Source organism: Scleropages formosus, chromosome 16, assembly GCF_900964775.1.
Source record: "Scleropages formosus chromosome 16, fSclFor1.1, whole genome shotgun sequence".
NCBI lineage: Eukaryota > Metazoa > Chordata > Actinopteri > Osteoglossiformes > Osteoglossidae > Scleropages > Scleropages formosus.
This window is the reverse complement of record NC_041821.1, coordinates 8,088,178-8,100,059: the sequence shown is the minus strand read 5'-3', so window position 1 is coordinate 8,100,059 and position 11,882 is coordinate 8,088,178. Positions and strand designations below refer to the sequence as shown.

The window sequence follows — 11,882 nt, the reverse complement described above, 5'->3', positions numbered from 1 at the left end:
AAACTGCATTTTCACTTCCCGCCCCAGGAGAGTAAAACTATTTTTTTGACACATTCACAAGTCTTAAGAAGCTGAAACAGAATAAGATGGAACAAAAATGAAGGGCATGTTTTCATGAGTAAATGTTTAATTAAATACTTACAGATTTGGGGACAGTTAAATCTGAAATTGTCATTCTAGCGTCCAGAGACAGTTACAGACTGTGGGATGTCAGGATTGTGTTCATTTATTTGCACAGAAACATTCGAATGAGTCATTTTTGTGATTGTACAATGAATTGTTCTAAATCATATATATTTACAGTTATACAAAGAAACAGAACAGCATTTGCATTAAAAACACTACCTTCATACTTAATACAGAGCAGGAGTGATTGATTAATTTATTTAGAAAACTGATACAGAACTAATTCTTAGAATGCACAAACTTTAAGGTACTTTAGAAGAGCAAATGTAGTATATACAAATATTGGAATGCATGTACCCAAGAAAGAGGAATAAAATAAAAGTGGCTTAAGAAAAAATTATATTAAAAAAATTAAAATCCAACAAATATTTTAACTGCATGCATGGTCTTGTGCGATCAAGTGATCTTGTCTAAGTCTGTAAAATTTCATATACACCTGGAAAGGTAAAAAACATGTAGTAAATGAGAACTTTCACTAATACAGGAAGCAAAAGCATCAGCAGCACTTTTAGTTATTTATCCTTCACAGAAAATGGATTCACAAAGGACTGCAGCATGTCCACTTCGATGAGGTCCATGTGCCACGTCCTATTAAATTTACATTTTCTGCAACCACAAACATACAGCAAATTAATATTTCTCACAAGAAGTACTCTACTGGTTATTGTAAAGTGAAACACTCTTAAATGAGTGAATTCTATTGATCACTCATGTCTTTTATTACTGTGTACTTTGAAAACGCTAAAAACTCATTTTACCATTGCTACAAAAACCAAAGGAAATCATTTCACCCAGATGCAGTGTTACTAGAGCAACATACCATAATGCCTTAATAAAAAAATATACTGAGACCCTGAGGGCAGCTATATTCCAGTGGATGCACCTGATAAACAAGTTTCCATACCAACAGAGCTCTTGATAAATTCAATCTGACAGAGCTGTTAAATAAATAGTGTTATGGACTTGATGACCTCTGATGGTCATCTATTAAAAAAAAGTGTTTTGTAGGAGAAAAAAAGTGTTATGGGAAGTGTGTTATTTTGTTTGTGTTATGTGCTGGTAAAAAATGTTACAACTGGCTACTGTTTATTCTGTACTTTCCATTTTAAACTAAGCACATCTTACAGAAAAATTTGCCTCCCACAGCCAAAATGACATCTTTAAAGAATGACGTATAGCAAAAAACTGTCAGGAGACATCAAGTCAAAATCAGTATTCAGTTAACAGCTCAATTAGACTTAATTAACAGACAAAAACAGATTGGAAAACACTGACCTAAATTACAGTTCAAAATATCAGAAAAATAACTCAGTTATGCATAATAATTTCTGCATAACGGTTTATTACAGTTGAATAAATGTAAACTCTACATTCACATTAAAAAAAAAAGGAATTTTAATGTTCAACATGACCCAGTTCCCTTTGAGAAGAACGCAGTCCGACAGCACCCCCTCGCGGCCGCGCCTCACAGCTTCAGTCACACTTTGGAAAAGGCAGTGAGCAGTGATCCAGCCAGAACAATGCAGAAAGCCAGAACCAGTATCAAACAGTTCCGTAATCCCTGCGGGGTAAAACCAGGACAGAAGGAATTAGAACAACGTCTGCTCCATTCCTGAACACAATAAGTTGCACACAATACCGCTTTGTGTGCTTAAACCCATATTTATGATAATCAGCCTGCCTAATGATCCAAAGGACCATTCACTGGAGCTTCACGAAAGCATGACTGACTTCACTAAACTATCTTATCAGTGGCATTTTAAGGGGGGGACCTTAGCTATTACTTGGTGATAAATTCACAAAAAAAGCTGATCCTTGGCTGCTGCTGCTGCTGAATGCTTTGGAGGAAAATTAAGCTTTTGTGAGAACCACAATGACCCGGTGGCATGGATCATTAAGTTTAAATCAAAATTTTTATACATGTGCTTAGAAGTTTTCCTCTAACAAAACACAGAAATGCCTATAAAACTTTGAAATGGGTGAAAAAATTAATGTAATAAAACAGTGCTCATGAAATCACTGCATATTAAAAAGAAAAATAGAACAACAGCTAGAAGTAACCATGGCATTACAAACTAATGAACAAAACTGAATTCCAGGCAAAATCAGAGATGATCTGCGGCAAGAGCAGCTTTGAGAGACAAAGGACACAGAGGTACAGTGCTCTCTGGAAATGTGTTTCAAGTTTCTCACACTTCTCTCTTCTTATAGGTCAGTGATTAAAAGTGCAACCTGGCAAAAATGAATTTAGAGACCATGAAAAAACCGCTGAAAACATAAAACCAAGCTTGTTTCTTTTCTCCTTTTCTGGCTCCTCCTAGTAACCCACTTACAGGTAGTGGACAGTGTGCGTATAATAATGTAAGAATGAACTGTACAAGTGTATTGTATTTTCCCCTTCCCAAAACTGACTTTGGAGAAAGGCATCTACTAAATGAATAAGTGTAAATGTGAATGCCAGTGAAAGAAGTGTGTGCAAGAATGTGGTTTTGAACCACGCCCTTTCTGTTCTAAAATACGTCACGATGTCAACATGTGAAGTTGGAGTGTAAAAACATCCTCGTAAACCTACATTTATTGAGGTAAAACTGGCAGTGTTGATTCTCCTTTGAGCTCCAAGCCGTGAGGGTTTTATCTTGATAAACCACACATTAGTGCATTACTGGAGGAAAGGTTTTCTTTGGGACCACACTTACCAGCGTATGAAGTCGAGTATGAAGTCAACTGACAAAACTGGCCACTGTTAGTTCAACTACAATCTCCAAATGCCTTTAGATTCTCAGATTCCCACTAAAAGTAGTAAAGCGCCACTGTATTTGTGGTGGTTATTCCAGCATTATTTTTGTTGTTATTAATACAACCCCTGGCAAAAATTGTGGAATCACCACATTTTGAGGATGTTCATACAACTTTTTTTTACATTGTAACAAATAAATCACAGAGAGAACACAAAACAAAAATTGTTTCGTGTTCAAAAAAAAATTGCCATTAATTAAAGTAATTTAATTTGTTTCAGGTATGTTCAACAAAGCCAGAATGCCCAGCTATTAAACAAAAAATGTTGTGTTGTATCTGTGATTTGTTTATTTGCTGTGAAGTAAAAAAAAAAAAAAAAAAAAAAAAAGTTGGGTAAACATGCCCAAAGTGTGGTGATTCCATAATTTTTGCTAGGGGTTGTAATATCACGTTGCAATCGATCTCAGGTACTTACTCTAACTTCTTTGAAAATGAGAACTCCCCACATTGCAGCGATTAAGCCAGGACCCTACAGGAAAGACAAGCAAACTTGAGTAGTGAACTATGAAGCAGTGAATGCATTTCAGGAACCCGCTCCAAAACAAAAAGACTATCTTAAAAGGATATGATCATCTAACTGGCAACAGATAAAAGCCAGTAGAAAGTTTGCAAACTCTTGCTGGGTGATTAGTCACTTCTTGACCGACAATGACTCAAACAATACATGTGGGAATACTTTCTACAATGTGGAAGAATTCAATACCGGAGCACAGGGTAATTTCCTTGAAATTTAACTTTAATTACCACGGAAAAGGAACAGAACAAAAGTTTCAAGTGGAAGCATTTACCAATTAACAAACTTATTATCCTACAAGGGTTTTTGTAAGACACACTTGATGTATTTATCATCAGTATTTTATTTACTTTCAGTTCAGGAATTTGATGCGAAGTGAAAACGATATGTGTGTGTTGTATGGGGTCACAGAGTAGCTATAACTATATGTCATTATTGTATGTGCACAAATATTCTTCCAGGACCTGGAAAACACCCGCAAAGTGAAATGTCTTAAACAGCTCAGTGCAGTAGTAGGTAACTCTGGTGCCTCACAGCTCCTGGGCTGTACGTTTCAGTCCAGCTCAGTGTGTGTGTGGCATTTGCATGTTCCCTCCGTGTTCATGTGGGATTCCTCCAGATGCTCCGAGTTCCTCCTACAGTCTAAAGATGTGCGTTTCACGTGAACTGGTGACACTAACTTGCCCTTTGTGTGTGTTGATCATTGCAAGCATCTTAGTGTACTGCAGCTAACATTGCAAAGCACCTTGGAGAAAGGCATGAGCGGAGCAGCAATAAATAATACTAATAACATCTCAGTCGGTAACACACCGAGCGCTCCCGCACTTACAGCTGTGATGATGGGAAAGCTGACCACAGCACTGAGGTAGTTATTTGCGAGGAACCAGCAGCACGTGGCTATGCCCCACATCACTCCAGAGGCAAAGCCTGAATGCAGGTACAAGTTGTAAGTGAAGATCTGTGTGCTGAGCAGGCTGCAGCAAAAGGAGATTAACTCAAGACACACAGTAATGATTACATTTAAAATAAAAAAAACAAACAAACAAACAAACACTACCCGTACCTGGCAGTATTGCTTTCGAGTAAACTTTGGGTTTATTCTTCATGAAGGCGCAGTAAACGAGAAAATAAACTGTGCTGGTGAGGAAAATTCCACTGTACTGTGCAAAAACATAGTCAAGATCTGGAAAGCAGGACAGAACGAGTCACACTAAATGATGGCACAGGGTAAATAAAGAAAAGTGTGTATCTGAAAGAGAAATGCCTTTTTTAAAACACCATATTTCCCCGTTTGTTTGGCCTGTTAATTCTCCTGTCACTTTCAAACGTCAAACTCACGTTGAGCCTCAAATTCTTTTCATTTCATCTTCATTCCACACCAGCAGACGCCCTTGGCAGACACCTACCAAACTGACTGGCCCCAGCGAAGGCGCTGTCGTTCCTCGCTCCATGGTTTTTGATATAAAGCACAGGAACGAACGAGGAGCCGTACAACAGCCCGGAGACGACGGCAAGGCCGGAGCCTCTAAAGAAAAACAAAAGCAGAAATGGTAACACATTAACTTCCAAGTAATAAGCTGTAATGTCACCGCTGAAAAGTCTGATGCACTATGTCATACACAGTTCACAGTCAATTTTCTCCAGTCAGGATCAGTGCGTTTATTCACTCCTGAATTTGTGAAACACCTTCGTAGATTCATAATCAATGAGATCCTATTGCGCCTGAGGTTTCCAAAAAACAGCTTTCAGAAACACACCGTATATTTATTTTATATTTTGTCTACCAATTTCATTGTAAATGAAAATAATTAAATTAAGCATTTTCCCCACTAGTGATTATTACCATGGTGATGATGGTGATTATTATTACTATATTAATATAACATTTAACTTAGCTGACACAGTGCTATACTACCGCTAATGATTTTCTCATTTAAACGAGGGTATTTTATTGGCATCAACCCTGTAAAAGTACCTTGATCAAGAGTTACAGTAGGAGCCCTAGGGATTCAGACCCTGGTGCTTTTAATGTAATGTGAGAACTCTAACATGTGAGCCCCACAACAGTTTTGTTTCATTCAGATGAGAATGCCTCTCAAAGAGTAACCTCAACAAGATACTTTTTATATTAAAAAGACCTTTTTAACATATTTTGTAACCAGAGCAGCTGGTAGTGTAGTGGTTAGAGCTGCTGCCATTGGACTCAAAGGTTGAAGGTTCAAATCCCTCCTCCAGCTGTAGCACCCTTGAGCAAGGTATTCACCCTAAATTGCTCAAGTAAAACTGCATACCAAAAAAAAAAAAAAATCAGATCAAACATTTTTACAAATGCAGTACTGAACAGAGCACATACATGATGCGCTTGAGCCTCGGAGAAAGTCTGTCCACCCAAGATTCATCCGTGGTTCCCAGACCATCTGAATCGGCTCTCTGTTTAAAAAAATAAAAAAAAAGAATAAACAGTTGGACCTTAAAGGACATGTAAAAGTGCGCTCAGCAGGAACAGTGTACTGTCAAAGAAACAGTCCCCAGCAAGGTGGCACAGGTTTATCTCCCTGATAAAGAGCAGACCTGTGTAAGACTTACACTGTTAATAAGCAAGGGCGTCTCCTCTGAATTATTCGACACTTGCACTTCAGTTTTGACAAAGAAAAATATTATGGCACTAAAAGAAAAAGACAGAAAATAATAACAGCACAATAAAGCCAAGAAAAATACAAATGAAATTCTAACACCAAATAAACCTTTTTTTTTTTTTTTTTTTGCAAAGATGATGCAGTGTGTTTTGAGGATAGGTTGTCTGCAACTGGAAAACATTTAGGAACGGCCAAGTAATTCATGATTCAAACAAGTTTAAAAATATAACAGCATTTAAATCATGAAAGCAATGAATTCATAAAAGAGGTCACACAATTTGTTCATTCTATGTTTATAACAGTCCATATAAATTGGTATATTGAATCGTTTCTTGTTGATATTTTATCCAAAGTGACACAGTACAGGACCTGCTTACACAACTGATAATTTTTACCAGACCAGTTCATGGTAAATGCTAGAGCACATGGTTACACCATGCCCTTTACCATTACGTTACCTGCTACCCAATACTAAACATGAACAGGAGACCTGCACTGTGTTAGCAGTTATATCTCAGTCATGAATACCTTAATAAACATAACCCAGCACCACAGTAGTTCAACACAGGCTTCGCCACTTCTTGGGCATCAATTCCAAACCAGCCAAATCTAGAGAGGAGGAAAAAAAAATGGTCCTAAGCTCCCGTTTATAATATATATGAATCACAGATAGCAGATGACTGTGAACTTTCACTTTTCAAAAGAAGAAACATTTATGATGAACATACCTTGAACTTGCCCAGCCCATGAGTAAATTAAATGATCCCCAGATGAGAATGCCCAGCCCAAGGCCAATGGTCTTCAGAATCGGTACTACGGTGATATTACCTGCAAAGACAAAGTTCACACCAGGTCTTGTGTCATATTCAGATCTCCGGCACGGCGGCTTCGCTACACGACGGGACACGATCACACACAGCTCTCTCGGAGAAGCGAGTTCCAGGGTACAGGTCTTACCGGTCGCCCAGATGGCACCGCCCAGCATGGCCAGCGGCCAAAATTTGGGGGAGTTGAGAATAATGTTGACCACCAGAGACACAGTCCATATAGCAGCACACAGAACCCACTGGAAGAACATGCCTGAAACGAAACACGAAAACACTCATCAACACGTTAGACGAAGCGGCGGGTGGCACAGACAGAGCTGCTGTTGCCTTACAATCTGGCGGTTCCTGGTTCGAAATCCACTCCTGCTCTAGTAGTACCCTCTGTGGAGGTACTTACCCTGAATTTACACAATAAACAGTGACTCTGCTTTATGAAAGTGTAAATCATTACATGAAGAATTAGAAGAACCTTTTATCTTAAAAGGTTAGGATGAAAATAACAGCAGACAACTGGGAGCATAGAGTCACTGCCCTACTATTATATCTCATGACCATCATCAATTCAAATCAATGGGACGCCGGTGATGACTGTCACCACCGAGCCCGGCCTTCATGATCATCCATCCTCACCATCTCCGGTGTCGATCTTCTTCACGGGGACGAAGTTGCTCCCGAAGAAGGTGACGGACACCACGCAGGCCACGAAGCCCGAGGTGAGCGCCGCGGAGTCCGACGAGTTGGACGTGAGCAGCTGCGGTCCCTCCGCGCGCTCCCCTGCGCGCGCGCACACGCACACGCACGCGCACGCGCACGCACACGCACACGCACACGCACGCACACACACACACACACACACACACACACCGTGAGAGGGGGTTGGGAGAAGACCCCCAAGGGGCCCTGCACGAGGCACCACACAGAAGGGACCGCGAGACACGCCGGACATACACACAACAGGCGCGAGGCTCACCTCTGAGGCGCTGCTCTCCTCCTGCATCTCCACACGTCACCAGCCCAAATAAAGCCACTAAAACAAAGGCGAGGCGTGGAACATCGGCGAGCAACATGTCCGCACCTTTAACACAATGACATCTGTAACTACGCGCTGCAGCAAAGGACATAAACAGCGCCAAGAAGCCGGAAGACGCGGTGCGGGACGGACGACAGAACCCAGTCCCGCATTTCCGTGTCGGAGGTCAGCTGACCGCGGTCATGTGACCGAGAGCGAAGCGGTGTCACGTGAGAGTCCGCGACATGAAAAGGGCAAAGGCAAGACGTCGTGACGTCATTGCGTTACTGCGTGGGGGCCGTTGTTCGACAGTTGACTGTAAAGTGCCGCAGCATTATATTGTCTGATTTTCAAGGTTTTTGATGTAATATTTTTGGTTATTGGAATCGTTTGTAATTTATTTTGTGTATTTATTTTTCTATAATTTTTTTTTTTTTTTTTTAACTTTTGCTCCCCCTGCCTAAGTAAATGACAAGAAAGCCCATTCTTAACTTAAAGGAAATAAAAAAAGAGATACTGTAATATTAGACTGTTACTGTTAAGGAGCTGGACTGATAAGTCAAGTCAGTGGTTGCTGTTTCAAGTCCCTCCTCATTGTAATAATATCTTCAGACTCAGTACTTAACCTCAATTCCTAAAATAACAACAAAAACAGCTATACACTTGGATGAACTGCAAGCAATGTAACAATATGAGAAAATCAAGGCCTAAGTGAATCAACTTCCATGGCTGTTCCTGTAAGACACACTGGGGGGGGTCTGCTGGCTATTTAATCTTGATGTTTCTGTCTGGCATTATAATCATTATAATTTACCATTATAATTATTGGTAGAATTTAGCAACTCTGTCTTTACTTTTTCTGTTCTGTAGAAAAAAAATATTCTGATAAAAACTAACTTTTAATTAAATATTAAAAATTACATATATACATAGACAAAATTTCCGAACAAGGACTGCTATTTAGATGTTTCGTATGTGTTGTGTCCAGCCAACCTTCATTCTGTCAGTGTGTGATTCAATACAAGGCAAATGATTATTTATGCACATCAAAAATAACCAGGTTATACCTTTTGGACCATCGTAGAGTTCCTGCTCCGTTATTTAAAAAAATGTAAAGCTATCTGTACACATTTAAAAATTATGCTTTTCTTTTATATAAAAAAATCAGGTTCCTGATGCTACAATGATAATAATTATAGTCATGTAATGTGACATATACTCTAAAGTGCACTGAATTAAAACAAAACCCACTACATAAATCTAAATAATACATGTATTTTGCTGTATTTTTGAGCAATGAACACCGGAGGGCAACATTGTTCTGAATTTAAATGTACCTTCTCGTAGCGCAAAGGAGAACATTTACTTATTCAGCTGATGCATCTCTTCTGAATGGCTTATAATGTTAAGTAAATTACCTATTTACACAGGTGGGCAACTTTACTAGAGCAATTAAACATCTTGCTCATGACTACTGCAGCTAGATGTTGGATTTGAACCTGTAACCTTCAGGTACAAGGGCAGCAGCTGCATCCGCTATATTACATTCACACTTATTTTTCTTGCAGATGCTTTTCTCCAACCAGCTGCCCTGAAGAAGAAAAGAAAAATAATGTGAGAAAAGGCCCTGTGTTTATGCTCTGATTTGAGACACAACTCAAGTTCACTGCTGTGCTGTCTGTGTGAAATAGAGCTCTTCCCCGAACCCATGTTGAGGTGTTCATTGCCATTCATGTCAACGCCATAAATTGCTCCGAAACCGACCTGTAATATATTGCAATACGCTCTAATAAGTTATTTACTCACACATAGTTGAATGCTTTAACCGTTAAGGAAATGGAAAAAAAAAAAAAAAAACAATCTCTGCTTGGTTTACATTTCTTTAAAATGACAGAGCAGCAACACTATGATGGTCCAAAAGGAATAACCTGGTTATTATTGATGTGCATAAATAATGCAATATTTTAATGAATGTCTCAATGATTTAATGAATGAACAACTTTTAACACGCAGTTCTGCTTTCATATATGTAAAGACCATGATAGACTTTTCTACTCAACTGCACTTGTTCATGCTGCTTCATACTCTAAAAACCATAATTTTTATGCCTTAGCTAAATAACACAAAGCAGGTTTTAACTTTAAAGCATCGCTTCAACGACAGTCGTGCTTTTTAAACGTGAAACGTGCATCTGAGCTGCCCTGTTGGCTTTATAGGACGGGATAAATGTGTACATGTAGAAAGGGACTTGCACATGTAACCAAGGGACAATCCATTACCAGCTGTCTTCTGGTATAATCTCTAGGAAAAAAAGAAATCTGTCTGTTCTGGAACTGCATCTGAACACTTTGCCCTGTCTTCACGATGATCCTTCAACCCCTCTTCCTTTTTATTTCCTCATCAAAACTTTGGTAAATGCTTCCCAAAAAGCAAATTAACAGCACCACTTATTTTTCTTAAAAAAAAAAAAAAAAGTCCTTGATGCAGACAACAGCTTCCTCTACCGCAGCGCTGAGTTTGTCCTCTGCGATTCTGAGCAGGAGTGACAAAGGATTCCTTGTGGAAAGGCATATCTTTCCTTGGCAGACAAGCATTCAAAAATTAACATATTTGGAAAATCCCAATAAATCAGCTTATGGGCTGATTACAGCGGGGAAATAGGCGGCTGCTTCAGCGTAATTCAAATGGCTTGTAATGTAAGACAGACTTTGCCGGTGAAAGAAGGATAACAAAAACATCAGAGTCTTCCCCCCCCCACCAATGGCGTTTTTTTTTTGTTTTCCTATCTAGAAAACAGCACCCTGAAGCAACCATTAAAAGAGATGGAGCAGAGAAGTCAGCGATGCTGTGATGCTCTGCTGCATGGGAGGCTTTGCCAGCGTGCAGCGTGGGGTTATATAACATCGCCATGGTGATTAGCGCTGCCCCGATAACACGAGAACACACAGGCCAGGCTGCTTCGCCCTCGCTCTCGCTTGCCATCTCTGAAATGCGAGCATGCTCACACTAACACACGCGCAACCCTGCTCTGTTATGGGCGAGTGAATTCCCAGAATTCCCTGCCTGCGAGAGCTGCGAAAGGACGCGAAGCGGAGGTCACGTGACCGAAGCCCCCTGGGGGAGGGTTCCGGCCCCGGCTATCCAGGGATGAGGTCACCGCGAGCCGTGGAGCCGCATTCACGCGTGATGCCGATTGCACGCTCTCTCCGCAGTGGACTCCTCCCCGGGGTGGTAGAGTGTGTGGTGGAGGGAGCAGAGTGAATTTGCAGGTTCTGGCTGACTCATTTACCATGGTCATTAATAACCGTGGTGGATGTTTCCGTGGTAAAGGCCTGCGCCGCCACTTCAGCGTGAAAACAAATAGCCTCGGCTCTGTGGGCAATTTCACTCCCGCCGAGACCACTTACAGTAAATGATTCTGGCACATTCCGTTCCCATGGGGAGTGGACTTCTAACTGGTTTTCCTGACCTCTCCTTTTAATGGGTGTCACTAAGTAACTTATCACACATCTACACAAAGCGCCGTGTGGAGAGCCTGAGGGCACGCGTGATCTCTCAGCTGCGCACGTGGAAATGTGAATACTACAGACTTCACACTCGTCTCGGATGCTCTGAAACATGTGGCCTCTCGATACAGTAAAATCACCTTGAAGTGTAACTCCACTTAGGCCCTACCGTGGTGAGAAGTGCTGGTGCCTCACAGCTCCCGGGTTGTGTGCTTGAATCTGACCCGGTCTGTGCGGAGTTTGCGTGTTCTCCCCCTGTTTGCGTGGGTTTTCTCCAGGTGCTCTGGTTTCCTCTCACAATCTAAAGACATGCAGCTCATGTGAACTGCTCACTCTAAATTGCTCATAGCGTGTGTGTGTGTGAGAGATTGCCCTTTGCCTTTTGCTCAGTGTGTACCCCGCCTCACG

At 40.7% G+C, this 11,882-nt stretch overlaps 1 protein-coding gene across 2 annotated transcripts; it reads right to left on the bottom strand.

Annotated features, from left to right (window-relative positions):
- Positions 1 to 515: 515 nt before the first annotated feature.
- Positions 516 to 8,142, bottom strand: tmem144a (transmembrane protein 144a). 2 transcript variants are annotated; one of them, XM_018735662.2, is made up of 12 exons: positions 7,930 to 8,142; positions 7,590 to 7,733; positions 7,090 to 7,212; positions 6,861 to 6,960; positions 6,661 to 6,741; positions 6,083 to 6,161; positions 5,850 to 5,926; positions 4,903 to 5,021; positions 4,560 to 4,679; positions 4,326 to 4,423; positions 3,398 to 3,451; positions 516 to 1,747 (listed from the first exon to the last, which is right to left on the bottom strand). In XM_018735662.2, exons 1-12 carry the CDS (start codon positions 8,078 to 8,080, stop codon positions 1,664 to 1,666), a joined length of 1,230 nt encoding a protein of 409 aa, XP_018591178.1. In that variant the 5' UTR covers positions 8,081 to 8,142; the 3' UTR covers positions 516 to 1,663. The 2 variants fall into 2 exon arrangements, with proteins under 2 accessions (XP_018591178.1, XP_018591179.1); XM_018735663.2 differs by lacking the exons at positions 516 to 1,747; positions 3,398 to 3,451 and having other exon boundaries at positions 4,341 to 4,470.
- Positions 8,143 to 11,882: the final 3,740 nt, after the last annotated feature.

Bases quoted from the DNA above. Each gene is read 5' to 3' on its own strand.
- tmem144a (XM_018735662.2), bottom strand. From the start codon at position 8,080: ATGTCCTTTGCTGCAGCGCGTAGTTACAGATGTCATTGTGTTAAAGGT. The intron at 6,961-7,089 runs GTAAGACCTGTA...TTGTCTTTGCAG, and splicing joins CGGTGCCATCTGGGCGACCG to GTAATATCACCGTAGTACCG. The intron at 6,742-6,860 runs GTATGTTCATCA...CCTCCTCTCTAG, and splicing joins ATGGGCTGGGCAAGTTCAAG to ATTTGGCTGGTTTGGAATTG.